Source organism: Sinocyclocheilus anshuiensis, unplaced genomic scaffold (genome assembly GCF_001515605.1).
Source record: "Sinocyclocheilus anshuiensis isolate Anshui unplaced genomic scaffold, SAMN03320099.WGS_v1.1 scaffold466, whole genome shotgun sequence".
Taxonomy (NCBI): domain Eukaryota; kingdom Metazoa; phylum Chordata; class Actinopteri; order Cypriniformes; family Cyprinidae; genus Sinocyclocheilus; species Sinocyclocheilus anshuiensis.
The window spans coordinates 1,124,432-1,140,587 of NW_015544159.1; the positions used below are offsets into that span (position 1 = coordinate 1,124,432).

The following is a 16,156-nucleotide window of genomic DNA, read 5'->3' on the forward strand; positions in this document are numbered from 1 at the left end:
GCCTCCTCCTCCTGTTGGTGCGAGCGAGCGGTCAGTCACGTGTGTGTATGACGGCCGAAGGAGCTTCCTCTGCAACTCACGCAATCGGCAACCAGCTGTGTATTGTTTTATTGCAGCCGATCTCTGTTCTGGACTTACACAAACTGCGTTGCAATGCATATCATTTTCCAAATGTAATTTATATGAAAATATGAAGTCTGTAAACACCCGTTAACACAGGTCAGAGACGCTGAAGATGGACGCACAGAGAAAAATACTGTAGCAGCCTAGCAGGCAGATCACTCACTGTTCATGATGCACAAACCATTGGAAGAAAATCCTAAATATTGATTTGGGGGTTTATATGAATGTGTTTCTGAGGGGAACTGACTGTCTTCAGCTGTGTGTCAGTGGCGTAGCCAGAATTTTATTTTTGGGCGGGCCTGGGCAAAAGTGAGCGGGCACTAGGCTAACTAACGGACGGAGTCCAGTGGCTTAGCGCAAACCCGCAGCCCCCAACCGGGAATTCAAGCGTGGGTGGGTTGGGGGGCTGGTTATACGTCACATTGGTCGCAATATTGTAAATATTTGTTTTAAACCAGGAAGGCGAGCCAATGGATATCACACAAGCAACGTGCAAACTTTGCGCAAGAGTTATGCGGTGAACGTCTTAATCTCAGTCGATTCACTAGAAAGTGAAAGTAAAATCTGACGGCGCTTTCGGCATCTGACGCTGCATTAACGGCGCATATGCGCTCAGAGACGACGAGAGATGCTGATAACGGTAGCCTTTATAGCTAAATGTTTTAATTCACTCCCTTAATATTTCTCGTGTGGCCCGAACATAGGCTAGTGGAAAAAATTTATAAATAAATAACGAGAGAGAGAAGAAACGTAGGCTATTTCGTGTTAAACAGTTTTTTTTTTCTTTTTAAAAAAGTCGGTGCTTGAAATAAAGCTTTTTCATTGATGATTGCAGTGTTAATAGTTTTAATTATAGGCCTATAATTCATTGTATAATAAACCTGTTTTGGACAGTGGCGGCTCGTCGGGGGAGGCAGGGGAGGCACAGCTTCCCCATAATTTTGAGGTGAACATGGGAGGAGAACGATTTAATGTCAATAAAATTCACAATTAATTTCAGTTCATGTCTCAGAATGTGTATTTTTTGTTTGTAATTTCACAGTTGTAATACCATAACGTGAAAGCGCCGCTTTTCTATCGCGAATGTGCCGAATCTGCTGATGTAATTGCAACCGCTAATGATATAGAAGGGTAGGGGGAGGCCAGGGGAGAGGTGAGCTCTCGTGCCTGCGTTGGTAAAAAAAATTAGCCAATCACCATCGAGTGTTCACATTCAGTGCTGAGTGTTGAGAAAAGACACCTGGTAAGGGAGGCTAGCCTCCCTTCTGATATCAACCAATCATCATAGAGACGTAAATTACGTGATATTAGTTTGAACGTCTCCCGCTGCGCTGATAATGTACCAAGTAGCCTACTTATGATGAGTAGCGATATTGAATATTTGATCGCCAACAGATTTACCAAGCTGTCATTCAAACAGTATATATACAAATTTGTGGAAAACAACCTAAGCTGGATATAGGCTACAGCAGTCGGCTTAATTAAATGGCGCAACAGGCAGCTCTCTTTTAACACAGACTTTTAAGAAGGGATGGATGTTTGCTTCAAGTGATAGGCCAGGTAAGTGAAATTGTATTATCTTGATGTATGTATGTCGTTTTCTTTGCGTTTTCTGACTAAAAGCAACCAAAAAGCCATTTTAAAGTGGTTAAGCAAATAATATAATAATAATAATCGGCAGGGATCCCAGACCAGTACAATTATTGTACCTCCTCTATTTTAACAAAGAGATTCAGCACATTCGCGATAGAAAAGCGGCGCTTTCATGTTATGGTATTACAACTGGGAAATTACAAACAAAATATACACATTCTGAGACATGAACTGAAATTGTGCCTCCCCTGCCTGAACCGACGAGCCGCCACTGCATTTTACTGCATGTTCTGTTTTATGCTGTATCAGATTTCTGTCCTCGGTGATTTAAATGTGAACCTAGAAGAGCCTCACATCTCTCTTTCTCTCGCTCTGTTTTATAATCTCTCTCTCTTCACTCCCAATTAATTTTCAGGCTTAACCCCATTTTTATTTCCTGTATTGCTTTCTTCAGCTTTCTGTCTTGTTATATCTCAGCTTCACTGTCTTTGTCCTTCTCTCACTCATTTAAATCAAGGGGGAAAGGTTTGGCTGGTTAGCATAGTCCTGGTGGATACTGTTACTACACCATTATGGGATTATGGGGGTATAAAAATATATATCTTTCTCTATTGACAGCCATCCAAAAGTAGCGACATTTTAAAATATAAATTATGAGTATTTAATGATACTATAGTAGATGTTTCACAAGTAACTGAAGATTGATGTGTCTTTCTGCATATGGACTAACGTTACAAGCACATAAAACAATGTCAGGATGTGCATTATGCAATATTATTATTACAATAACCTGGCCTGATCTCTAGAAAAGCAGGAAGACAGAGAGATGGGACAATATAAACATCTGAAGAAAAAAGAAAAATATGTGTAAAATAATACAATTATTATCAAATTATATTATATATTCACTGTTTATATCACTGCTTGCAGCATTTCTCACAGTGAAACCCACTATAATTTTACAAATACATCTGTTGTTGTGTCACGGAATGTAGTTAAGAGTTTTTTAGGTGAGAATGTAGTTGTTTAGACTTCAAATATGCGGTTTCTTATTAAATATATTGCCTATTTGAAAATTTGCTTCACCTATTTCAAAATTTGCTCACCTCGGCCAGTTCTTCTGGAATTTGCTCTATAGTGTCTATAGTAGTTAAACATGAGATATAATTCATCTTGGATATATCTAACGGACAATCTTTTGTCTCATTAATCTATAATTTGTTCCAGAACAAACAGTTTTGGCTGAAGGCAAAGTTTAATAACCTAATATTTTTACTTAACAATGCAGTATCAGAGCACTGCATTTGTACATTTGACTGAATTGAAAACATTTATGATGGCTGTTGTTGTTTATTAAATATTACTGTTCAATAAATAATATTTTATATAAATAATAGTAGTATTTAATAATAGTATTTGGCATTGTGAAATACCAAACTGTCTTTGTGTTAGTGACGCTGATTTTGGTTACATTGTTCTGCCATTAGATGGCGAAAAGAGACTGTCTTTAAGAGTGAGTCAAAAGCAAAGACTATTTTATTGAAAGAGACTGAAACAAGTTTGTAAAAGGACAGCTTCATCCATCAGGCTGTCAGGAAGCTGAACTCCCTCCCGACCTTGCCCCCCCTCCCCTCTTTTGCCCCACGCACCACTGAACTCTGACGGACTCTCCCACTCCCCCCTCCCAAATACACACACACAGTCACTTTAATCAGTCTAAATAAGCTCTTTTTCTCTTCTCCCACTCCCCCCTCCCAAATACACACACACAGTCACTTTAATCAGTCTAAATAAGCTCTTTTTGCACTACAAATCATTATATCTGCACTGTTGTTTACTTCACTGGTTTGCACTCTATCTGCCGTGTGCTGCTTTATATATATATTTTTTTATATCACAGTCACTTTAATCAGTCTAAATAAGCACTTTTTCTCTTCTCCCACTCCCCCCTCCCAAATACACACACACAGTCACTTTAATCAGTCTAAATAAGCTCTTTTTGCACTACAAATCATTATATCTGCACTGTTGTTTACTTCACTGGTTTGCACTCTATCTGCCGTGTGCTGCTTTATATATATTTTTTTTTTTATTTTTTTTTTTTATTTTTTTTTTACATTTTACCTTATTTGTATATTTGTATAGTTGTATTTTATATTTAATCTGTATATCTGTATTTATGTTCTACTGTTAGTGTTATCTGTATGCACCAAGGGTCTGAGAGTAACGCAATTTCAATTCTCTGTGTGTATGTGCTGTACATGTGGAAGAATTGACAATAAAGCAGACTTGACTTGACTTGACTTGACTAAAAAACGACATTATTTTTACTTTCAACATCACCTTGTAAGACGCAACCAACAAATGCATTGACCAGCGTTATCATGGGAAACCCTCTTAACAGATGAAAGGATAGTACAACAAAGATATCGCTTTCCTCAGCAGACAAATGTTTTATTGTGAATATGAGATTGAGCTGACGAATGAATGCTGTATCAGATGCAGGTAATCACACTCGCTCTGTCCATCTCTCTCACATAATACTCGACTCTTCATAATACATTAAGCTTTTAGGGTTAGGGTTATGGTTACTAACTTCGTTACTAGTTCTAAAGTGATGTTTTCGAATTAGTAACAGAGCTGTTAAACTGTCAACTGGAGATTTGAATCCTTGGCAGAAGGAAGTAGAATGAAGACAAAAGGGCTTTTTAAGACACTCATGGTTGTTTCTTATTTAATTGCACGTGCAGTCAAACTGTTGTAGACGCAATACCATATTCGTAGCCATGCAATATTAAAAAGCCACTATTTTCCACTTTCGTTGTATGTAAAACAGCAGCATGAACACCTTTCAAAATGTCTCCTTTTGTATTTAGGATTGAATTTTAGAGAGAAATATTTAATGACCTTTCTGACACCAATTACAGATTGAATGGATTAGAAAGAAAAAAAAAAAAACCGAATCGGTATCTGGTGACAAAGTATCCCATAAGCTCCAGGGGGAAAAGAGGAGAGGGGGGCAGAGGTCCTGGGGGAGACTGGTGCTCTCTCCTCAAACAAAAGAGGGTGGAAACTGTGAAAAATGAGGTTGGCTCTTAACAAGTGACGGGGGATTAATGAAACAGCTTGGCATGTTTGCTCAAAAAGATGGGGGTGATGATGCTGCTGGTGGCAGCATGTGTGTATATCTGGGGTCCAAACCCCATCCCCCTTTAAAACATGTGCATTTAGTAATGCATGGCAGGAAGCAATTGAACTCAACCCATCCACATTAAAAAAGATAAAGAGGTAAAGACGGGGGTGGAAGAAAACGAGACGGGGTGGGGTAAAGGACACTCCAACTAAAATTAATTAACAGCTAGGGGTTAATGTCTTTGTGCTGGTGGCAAAATCTACTGATTCAAATAAGCACTCACTCAGTCTCTATGTAAATTGAAGCAATCCATTATGAGGCTTAACAAAGTGTTACATTAGTATAATTTTGATTTGCTCCTCAGTTTTTAAAAGCAAACAAAAATTGTGTTTTCAGTAAAGCACTTGCATTGGAAGTCTATGGGGCAAGACATTTTTTTTTTTTCTGAAAGTAATAAAGAAACTACCACAGTGTTATTTCCACACATCTCAAATTATAAGTTGAGAGTAATAGCATTCAGCAGTGGGAATGCCATTTTAAACATTTTTTTTTGTAATAATTGTGTTGCTAGAATATTATTGTTAAAATTAAACTATTATTAAATTAAAATAAACTATTGTTAAAAGTAGCATTACAATTAAACTATTACTAAAATTAAATGTATTTAATGGTTTACAATATTGAAATTAAGCACCCTTTTGATCTAATACAGCCATGAGTCTTTTTGGGAAAGATGCAAGAAGTTTTTCACACCTGGATTTGGATATGAAATTTAATATATATATTATACTATTAAATATTAATTTGAGTGCATAAAAGGCTAGCAATTAAAATATAATATTTTTGAATAATTTTACAAAATTACAGCCTAATTGGAAATTAATTAAATTATTGGAAATTTATTAAAATATTCGAATTTGTGATATTTACCTTGATTTTTGCTGGTTTTCTTCACACTTCATAAGCATGCTACCTTAACATAACATAAATCAATCAATCAATCAGTAAATCAATCAATCAATCTTATTAGGTACACAGAGTGAAACTGAGGGACAGATGTAATTTTTAAGTCTTTTTTTTATAGAAATCATTAAAAAGATTCATATTTATTTACATTTTGTTTAGATTTTTTCTTAGTATAGTGAACATTTGAATAATCTTAAGAACTATTAAAAAAACTTTTGTGGAATGGAAAGGTTCCATGGATGGTAAAGGTTCTTCATAGAACCCACAAATGCCAACAAAGAACCTTTATTTTTAAGAGTGTATTATTTGTCTACTTGCCTGGGAGGAGGGAGAAGTGTCTGAAAACAAGATGTTTCTGTAAGGTGGGCTTCAAATGCACAGTGAAGCAATGAGTAAAGTCAAACGTGACTATGCCACAAGCGGGCAGTCATCCAGCTGCCTAAGTGTTTGTTTTCGTCTGTTCAAGCAGAGGATGAAAGCAAAGGGCTGCCAACAGCCAGGAGGCATCAGACTGGAGTATGGATTTTTCCTTTTTGGTTTGCCTGCGTGCCCGTAAACGTGCATTGAGCACAACACCTGATACACTGCCAAAAGCGTACGTACATAAACTCCTCATCATCTCCAGTAATGTCAGCATCCTAGGACAGGTACAATCCTGAAGCACACGAGGACAGTGTGTCCTGCATCTTACAAAACAATAGCAGTCCAACAGGTTAGATTGTAAGACAATTGCAAGAAGTTTCTTATGCTCACCATTTATTTGATGAAAAGTACAGTCATCTTCAGTGTCACATGATCCTTCAGAAATCATTCTAATATGCTGCTATTTTAAAAAATATTGTTATTACCATTTTTACTGTATTTTTGATAACATAAATGCAGCCTTGGTGACCACAGGAGACTTCTTTCAAAAACATCCAAAAATCTTCATTTTGACTGGTAATGTATCTATAAGACCAGAACATCTTGCTACTATGCAGAATAAACAACTGCATAGCAACAACCTGGCAACCACTCATGCAGTGTGTTTTTGTGTATGTAACTCACATTTTCCTTAGAAAATGTACAAATGTAGTCTGTAAATGTTAGTAGTGAAATCAAGATGGCCACTAATCAATGTGTCTGATTAGCCCAACAGGCTAATAAACATGTCCAGAACTAGTGCTTTGGCTCACTGTTCTCCTTTACGAACACTACTCATCTCAACACAATCAATAACCCGGCAGCATCTCTCCTTGACCACAGCTATACTGGGATTCCTCTTAGGTATTGATACCCTGAGCGAACGCTTACCGTCAGCACCCATTATAGAACCACAGAGCGGTTCACTCCAAATTTGAGTCTGAAAAACAGCTCTGAAAAGTGTCAGCCAAACCTCACAAATCTGTGATGAAAGCTGAGCACAACTGCACATAAAAGTGCTGAGACGTTCATAAGCACATTCTACAAGTATGAATACCATATTAGATTTATTTCTGGTCAACTGGAAGCGTTTCACTGTTGTTTAAAGGGGTCATATGATGCGATTTCAAGTTTTCCTTTCTCTTTGGAGTATTACAAGCTGTTCGTGAATAGACAAGATCTCTAAAGTTGCAAAGACTAAAGTCTCAAACCCAAAGAGATATTCTTAATAAAAGTTAAGACTCGTCCACACCCTCCTAAAACGCCTCATTCTAACACGCCCCCACATGTCTACGTCACTGTGTGGGAAGATTTGCATAACACCGCCCAAATGTTCACGCAAAGAAAGAAGGCGTAACTTTGATATTGGTTTTGTCTCGTCGCGCCGGGACACGGCATCACAGTATGGTAAGAGGTATAACATTTCCGTCACACACTTGAAGTATTCGGCCAATCACAACACACTGGATAGCTGGCCAATCAGAGCACACCTCGCTTTTCAGAACGATGAGCTTTGTAAAAATTTACGTGTTTCAGAAAGGCGGGGCATAGAGGAGCAACAATAATGTACAGTATGTGGAAAATAAGGTGTTTTTGAACCTTAAACCGCATAAACACATTTCATTACACAAATACACAAAATAATGTTATTTTTAGCAACATCATATGACCCCTTTAAAACACTCAGTCAAGTGACTTCAGCAGATGTGATGATTGACGTTTCTTACACTGGGCTCCAAAAGTCTGAGACATTTTACAAGACATTTTACAAGAAAATGCCGTTTCAGCCTTCTTCAAAATTTCACATTTAATTTAATGTATTACTTTCCATTTCGTTGTAATTATTTGTAAAATTTACTAGCAATTTCTAAATGTGAAAATTGTTTCAAATGATTTTGTTCAAATGTATTCTTCACTAATTTAAAACAAAATCTGTCATTACAATTTATATTATCAGCATAACAAGAGCTTTCATAAAAGTAAGAAAATCTGACCTTTTGTATGAAGGTTATTGTTTATGTCACAAACGGAGCAATTATTTACTCAATATTTAAGTTAATGTAAAATAAACGTATTAAGTGAAATATTCAATAAATGAAATACTGAAATAAATATTTAAAAGAAATGAAATTTGGTAGCACTTTATTTTACAGTCCTGTTCCGTGTGTACGTACTATGTATTTATAATGAATAATTATAATGTATTTATAATGTATTTGTATTTAGAAAAATGTATTTATATTTAAAACTGAAGCAGTTGGGCTTTTTCATTTCATTTCATTTAATAAAATAAAATGTAAAAAAAAAAAAATTTGCTTTACATAATTATTTAACATTTTGCAAAATCCTAATAAAAAAAATTAAAAAAAAAACTTTTGGACCCCTCTGTCCTACTTGCAAATCTCATCTAATGTACTAGAATAAACCTACAAGTACATTTTACTATGACCTGAGTCAATAATAATATTTTTCCATGTACGTTATTCAAGTTATCAACATCCGCAACAGTTTGTAATGAGATGTGACCTTGTGAGCTGTCAGAATGTGATTCAGCTCTTCTGAGTCAATATTTTGCATAAAGTTCTAGTGTGTAGATTTTCAGCCACACGTTCACATGAATGACAGAGGTCATAAGCTCTCAGTCCTTGAAAAGGGTGAAGGGAGGCTTTCAATCACGACACAACGAACCTGGATTGTTAACACTATATGTGTGTGATGTTGTCTGGCAAGCTTCATACAGAATTAGCTAGAATTTAAAGGTGATACACTGATAAATATTCAATATTAAAACCATTTGTCATCTTTAGTAGTATATTGCTGTTATTTGAACCACTATTATTTGAATGTATTAATATTGACGTCCAGTGTCTTTTAAGAAATGAGCATGAACAACTCTACATACTGAAATAAATCTGGCGTAGGATTTCCTTTAAAACAATTTTCACTCAGAAACTGCTAGTAAATTTCACAAATAATTACAATGAAATGTCAAGTAACAAATCAAATTAAATGTGAAATTTAGAAAGACCAAGATAGTATTTTCTTGTAAAACATAACCAACAATCAAACAAGAATGCAACAGAATGTACACAGTGGTTTCCACAACTCATAAACAAAAGAACGGGATGCCAAATATTCAAGTATTTCTGACCATTTTCATCCATTCTTTGCTATAAAGAGCAGCTAAGACAGAAGCAGATGCATATGTAGATAGGTCGAGATGCTGAACGATGAACTGTGACTAATGGGATGGGTTGATGTGGGTTTGTAATGGGATTGAAGCTGGTTGGGACGGGGGTGGGGGGTAATCTTTCATAAAGCCCGTGGGAGAAGGTTCGTGAGCCCCTGGGGCTCTGGATGCATAGCCCGTGATAAAAATGACACCAGTCACGCATCAGAATCCCACCATGGATCAGACAAAAACACACTCACCCACACGCATCTAAAAAAAAGACAACCGCCACTTCAATCTACAAAAACCTCTTATTTTATGGCATTAAAAAACATGGGTTGGCGTTTCAAACCTGTTAAAGTTCAATAAACAACTATGATATTTTTAAGGCATTTTTTGATATATAAATAAGAGTGAGAAATGTTAACAGTAAAAAAGGTAAAAATCTGCCCTAAAAAATGCTGTAAGCATGTTCAAGTGTGTATTCTGCATTCTTAGTGTGAGCCTTCTTTGTGAGGCACGTTAGCCCTATAAATAAGCGTTTCCTATCCACACAGGACACAGCAGCATTACTACAGTCTACCAGCCAGTCACTTGAAAGCCTTATTTTTATTTCCAAAAACAATTCTTGAACTGTAATGGCCCTCAAAGTGACATCCCAGATCTTTAAGATACTTCCAGACATCCCACCCAACCTGCATGCCAGCTTCAAAACATGCCACCCTCAGAGCCATGACATATTGGTACCTTTTTCTTTGGATCCCGGGACCTTTTCCTGGGCTTTTTCTTCCTCTCTTTCTCTCTTTCTTCCTCAGCAGCTATAAGTTCCAAATCTGCTTTTTTCTTCAGCTGGGATGCTGCGTGTGCCATGATGCAAAGTTCAAGTGAGATATCCTTTCATAGAGTGAAGTGAAGAATCCCTCTAAAGCACAAAGACCAAAAATCTCTCCCAGGCACCCTCTGTAGGGTCTATGTGTTCCTGTGAGCAGCCAACGAAGAGCTGAGGCTGGGAAACTGCATTTGTGTGAGAGGAGATGAAGATTTCAAGGAGATGGTGCTTTCCTCTTGGTGCTTTTTTTCCCAGGTCCTTCTGGCCCTACCTGAACCCATCCCCACCGTGTAGTTAGCTGGGACGGAGCACAGCAGAGAGAGGGATGGGAGGAGAGAAAGAGAATGGGTGGAGGGCAGCTGGGATGGAGAATCTTACGCGCGTATCCTTCACCACCAGCTGAAAGTGTCTAAGTGAGGGGAGGAATGGGGGGGGGGTTGATGCTGATGGGTTCTGTGTGCGGATTAACACGCCCTCACATGCGTGCGTACACACACGCGCGTGTGTGTGGAAAGAGGACGTCTGTATTGAACCGTCATTGCTGTCTTGAGCTTTCCCGTGGAGCACAATAAATTGTTTTATGTGGAAATGATCATCAGTATTGGTTTTGTTTCCCAGTTCAAATAGCCTGAAAACAAGATAAATTTACTTGAGACGCAAAACTGTGTTTGATATTAAGACTTGTTTTTAGAGAATATATTTTGAATAAAATTAGTTTTTATTATTTTCAAAGGATAGTTCACTCAAAAATGAAAATGTGAACACTATTTATTCACCCTCATGTCATTTCAAACCTGTGACTTTCTTTTTTATTTTTTTATTTTGAAGAACACAAAAGAAGATGTTTTGAAGAATGTTCATGCTGCTCTTTTCCATACAATTACAATAAATACTTTTATTTTCATTTTACACTGGTAATTTTTTTCTTTTTTTAACTTGTTTATACTTAAAGTACTTAACTTAAAATAGGCAAAAACAATTTTATTTACTAGAAATATTTACTAGAGAACACATTAAAAAAATACTCATTACAAACATATTAAATATAATTTTTTGCAGTGCCCTCATTGTGGTCAACTTCAACAGATGGCATTTTAGCAGTTGTCGCTTTATTGCATCGCAACACGTTTGTAAAACATAAATTCATTTTTTTTATTTAGGCTTACAACAAGAAAAAAAATGGCAATGGAAAACAAAAATATATGATATTATATATATAATATATATGAAAAACAAAAGATATGATATATTATCTGTAAAAAGTCTTCATTTGCTTCTCAAATAAATCTTGTTTAATGGATGTTTAGATATATTTACTGGAAAAACTACAGACAAAAATTATTCTTTGCAGTGCAAGCTTAGTGGAGGCTCAGAAGAACCGATTTACCCTCACAACAGAAATGAAATGGAAACTCATTCTGCAATGAGACTCATTGCTTTACACCTCATTCTAAGACAAATAAAAGCATTTGAATCAAGATTGAAGCCTTAGTGCTGTTGATAGTGTCATTTTATGGATGCGAGCGGTGTGTGTTATGTATTCCCACTGTTCACATGTTCCCACTCTGTTCTGTGCACCACCTGAGCCCATGATGGGGGACTGCAGTCGCTGAATATTAATGATGTGACAGGAGGTAGGATGCATTTTTCTGATTGGATGAATGAGGAGGAGCTATGCAGCCAGAGAATAGCGGAAGAGAGTGGAAACACAGCAGCCATCGCCAAGTAAAAGCACATTAACTGTGTATCTCAGTCGGTCCAGCATTTAAGAGCAGAATTCCAGTGTGTTGCTGGGCAAATGTCATCTCCGTCACATTTTCCTCCATCTGTTTCTTAAAAAGACGGATTTAGAGCAGGCCGCTTGCGAAGAGATATAACAGAGTGATTACATGTAGCTTGCATGCAAATGTGTTTTAAATAATTAAATCCCTAATTACATCTATTCAGCACATTAACAAGTTTCTAAAGAAAGATTCCCTGTTAGGCTTTTAATAGGATATAAAAGCCAGAGAAAAAAATCTGTGAGAAAGATTTGGCTGCTTAATTCTGACATTATTATCCAGGTTTCTGACAATGAGCATAAAGTCTGGTCCACTTTTCATCTAATTCTAGCCAAAAACCTCCCACATAGACAGGACGAGAAAGTCTAAATGCATGAAAATCTATTGTGTCTAACATGCCAACAAGATGCAGATTTATCTGAAATAGCTGATATTAAATAGTTTGTTATAAAAAAAGAACTCCAATAATTCAGCTTCAAATAATTGCACAGTATTGGTCCAGTAAAGGAAAAAAAAAAACTCTCAAAACATATGCTGGCTGTTGTACGTATTGCAGTTCGGAAATGAAATGCCCGGTGAATGGTTCTAAAAGCTTAATGATCTATCATGTTTAAAATTAATGTACCACCTACACTAAACTCAGCTCTAAATCTAACCGATAATAAAAACAAACAAACATAAAAATGCTTTTGCTGAAGCAACCATACCATTTTTGCTTGCTACTACAAATTTTGATCTTTTTTAGCGTAACACTGCAAATGCAATGCTGTACCAGGTGAACTACCAAGCAAGTTTACTATATCAGAAAAGTCATACATGGAGCTGATAATGTGATGCAAATGTCACAATGTATTACTTTACAACTCAACATAGTAAAAGTGTTTTGAGGTCATAGCATAGTATTGTGCAAGGCACTGCACAAAAGTAAGTCTTTAAATAATCTATCTTTATAGTTTGTGTGAAAAGCAATACAATTTGTTGGTGTTTTACTGCCTCTAATGTTCCATTTCAGCTGGAAACTGTGGAGTTTTGCAAAAATGTGGGTAGAGGCATGTTTTTCCAATGAGCCTGTGCTGGACTTATTAGATATAGTAGAAGGCCGTTCAGAGATTACTTGAAGAAATTCAATAGTTCATGATGAAATATTAACCTGCAAGCAGAAGAAGACCTGATCACTGGAACATGTATGACTGCACAGTTCATGAGGCACTACATCCAGCACCTGCTACTGTGAAAGAACACTGATCATCCGGATGTCAACACACATAACTCATACAATGACAAACAGTCTACACAATGTACTTTATGACCACACAACCACCAGCATTTTACAGTACATCAGATATCATCTAGACATATTATACGACCAAAAAATCTCTATCCAGTGAACCGCGAGAAGCCTTCATTAAATTTTAAGCAACAACCAAAAACGTAAATCAAATATTCACTGCAGAATAACATTTATTATACACATATCAATGTGAAGGGGTGAAGTAAATATTGTTACAGTAACACATATACAGATGAACACCTAAAAACTGCAGAGGCGTCAGTCCAGCTGATATTTGTGCAAATTTTATTGAAGCTGTATTTAAAGTAGGTCACACTGAGAAAGACTCTGAATAGAAAATGTCCCGGGTATTTCTGCATAACACCACACAGGTCTGTGGAAAGACTAGAGTAGCGGTCAGTGTCGCTTAATGAGATAAACAAGACAACATTCATGTCAGTGCATCTGCATCATTACAAACCCTCAAACAGTGATATTTGTTATGATATTTCTGATTGATACTGGCCCAGTGCTTTTTATCGGATACCGCCTAGCTTCTTTGCAATTAAATCAACCCATCCCAGGACCAAAAGAGGAATACAAATAGTCACCCCATAAACCTATTGTATCCGTATGACAAAGCATGCTGTGGTTACTGAGGCCAGAGCTCTCTGAATGCAATGACATCATCATAACATGATAAGCTCCACCTATCTGTGAGAGATGTAATCAAACGGATTGAATGAGACTGTATTTTCTGTCCATTGTCACAGCTATTTATAACTTCTCATAATCTGAATAACCCATAAAGCAGTATAAGCACTGCCCACTAGATATATTCTAGAATCTTCAGTGTTTTGAAGTGAGAACCATCTAGAGCAGAGACAAAGACATGCAAAAACTCATCTGTGCCTCTGGCTCCCTCTACTGGACAACAGGAGAAATGCATCATTACATGACGAACAATAACAACAAAAGAACTAAACACATTTCATTTTCAAAGGGTGTTTTGGGAGCATATGCTCCAAACTTGTAACTGAAACTGCTCATGTAACAATGGTAACACAAAACAGAGTTGATGTAACAGGCTTTTGTGACTCATCATCAGCAATAAATGTTTCCCTCAGCTGACCGTGTTTCAGTTGTTAGTAGGTGTAACCCCTCTCACCCGGGTCCTCTCCGCCACACCTCGTTCTCGCTCCGAGTGGGTCTCGAACCTGGGTCTCCGGCATGGGAGGCGGACGCACTAACAAGGAGGCTAAAAACTGCAGCCACTAGCGTCAGTCGCTAGTGCATCTATTGGGATCAGGGGAGTGAGGTTTACCTGCACAGCACCTACCGCTGTGCTCCGTTACACTCACCCCCCCTAACCCTCACTCCCATCCGGGTCACGGCACCAATGTAACCCCTCTCTCCCGGGTCCTCACCGCCACACCTCGTTCTTGTTTTGAGTGGGTCTCGAACCCGGGTCTCCGGCATGGGAGGTGAACGCACTAACGAGGAGGCTAAAGACTGCAGCCATTAGCGTCAGTCGCTAGAGCGTCTCTTGACATCAGGGAGTGAGGTTTACCTGCACAGCACCTACCGCTGGCCTCCGTTACATAGGCCTATGTGAAACAGGCTGTGTAGACCTAAATACACCATAAGAGGTCTTTATGAATATGTACAATATGTATATGTACAACATTTTGCATGTATATCCCATAGAATATGTGCATATGTTGTATTTTCCTTACAAAAATGGCTTCATCTATGATATTTTCTTAGTTTGTCATTCTTACATTTTTTGGCTTTCAGGTAGGAAATTTATTATTTTTGTGGTTAATTTAATATCCAAATTAATGTCATACACCTACAGCAGTGTTCTGAATGTGTGACTTTCAGCTAGAGACATTTCACTTCGTTTAACATCGTTTTAAATGATATAACTGTGACACGTTCTACTCATAGCACTACCGCTGTTTAGCCAGTAGATAGAAGCAATTACCCGGGAAAGGCCAATAGGAGCGATTTTCTTTTCACAATTGGTGCTTGATAATAAATTACTAAAAATAGATAGAATCAAACATATATCGATAGAAAGACAATGAAAAAGATACTTGAATAACCACATTCAGTGTCCAGTCCTACAGTACACATGGACAGAAGAGGGCAGGGTCAGTTTAAGAGAAGATCACAAAGAAGTCTGTTCTTTTTACAGACAGCAGTGAACAATGGAAATAATGGCTTGATTAATGAACCCATGGAGCCATTAGATATCTGGTGTTTCAAATCTGAACGGATTAAGTCAACATAAGGCAAGTTATCTGGCTTGACGACAGTCAGACACATCAGTGAGGAGCATCAATCAGTTTCCAAACGAGGAAGCACTTTACACCGTGTTACCTCGTCAGCAAAATGCGTATTGTAAGAAAAATAGCACTTTCACCAGGTTTCATTATACTGTGTGTAAAATCAGACCAGCGAATTCAATTCTGCAAATTGACAGGCATCTATCACTGTTTTAAAGCAATTTACAATTAGGAATCGAGAACCAGTTCTTATACGTTCCCAGTTCTTACGTTACATTTCACGTTACATAAGAAAAAAAAGAAGAAAAAAAATATAGGCCCTAACAGAATTGTTCTGTATTCGTCTGTATTCCGGCGTTGTTGCGAGCAGACCACTGTACAGAAAAAACTCAACGACCTGCTGTAATAATTGTAATAACAATAATATAAAAATGTGTAATAGGTCCTATAATATAAAATAGTACTGTAAATGAAAAGCCATCAAATTTGAAGTGTCAAATATGAATCAAATATAAATTTTACAAGTGTATTATAAAATTACATGAAATGTCCGTATATAGCCAGATATATATTTTACAGCATATACCTGAAATATT

The 16,156-nt window shown here is 37.1% G+C and overlaps 1 protein-coding gene and 1 long non-coding RNA gene across 15 annotated transcripts in view; one reads left to right on the plus strand and one right to left on the minus strand.

Annotated features, from left to right (window-relative positions):
* LOC107695539 (ankyrin-3-like) overlaps positions 1-10,846 on the minus strand; it is a 108,843-nt gene extending 97,997 nt beyond the window's left edge. For 5 of the 14 annotated variants that reach the window (XM_016495511.1, XM_016495510.1, XM_016495508.1 and 2 more), the window contains exon 1: positions 10,137-10,778. In XM_016495511.1, the coding sequence (XP_016350997.1) occupies positions 10,137-10,259 (123 nt within the window). In that variant the 5' untranslated portion in view covers positions 10,260-10,778. Of the gene's footprint in view, positions 1-10,136 lie in introns of all 14 variants that reach the window. The other 9 variants (XM_016495506.1, XM_016495503.1, XM_016495505.1 and 6 more) reach the window with 5 other exon arrangements.
* LOC107695541 (uncharacterized) overlaps positions 1-12,033 on the plus strand; it is a 21,373-nt gene extending 9,340 nt beyond the window's left edge. Inside the window, exons 2-3 of the long non-coding RNA XR_001635003.1 lie at positions 9,500-9,502; positions 12,002-12,033. This is a non-coding gene — a long non-coding RNA (uncharacterized LOC107695541). The remainder of the gene's footprint in view (positions 1-9,499; positions 9,503-12,001) is intronic.
* Positions 12,034-16,156: the final 4,123 nt, after the last annotated feature.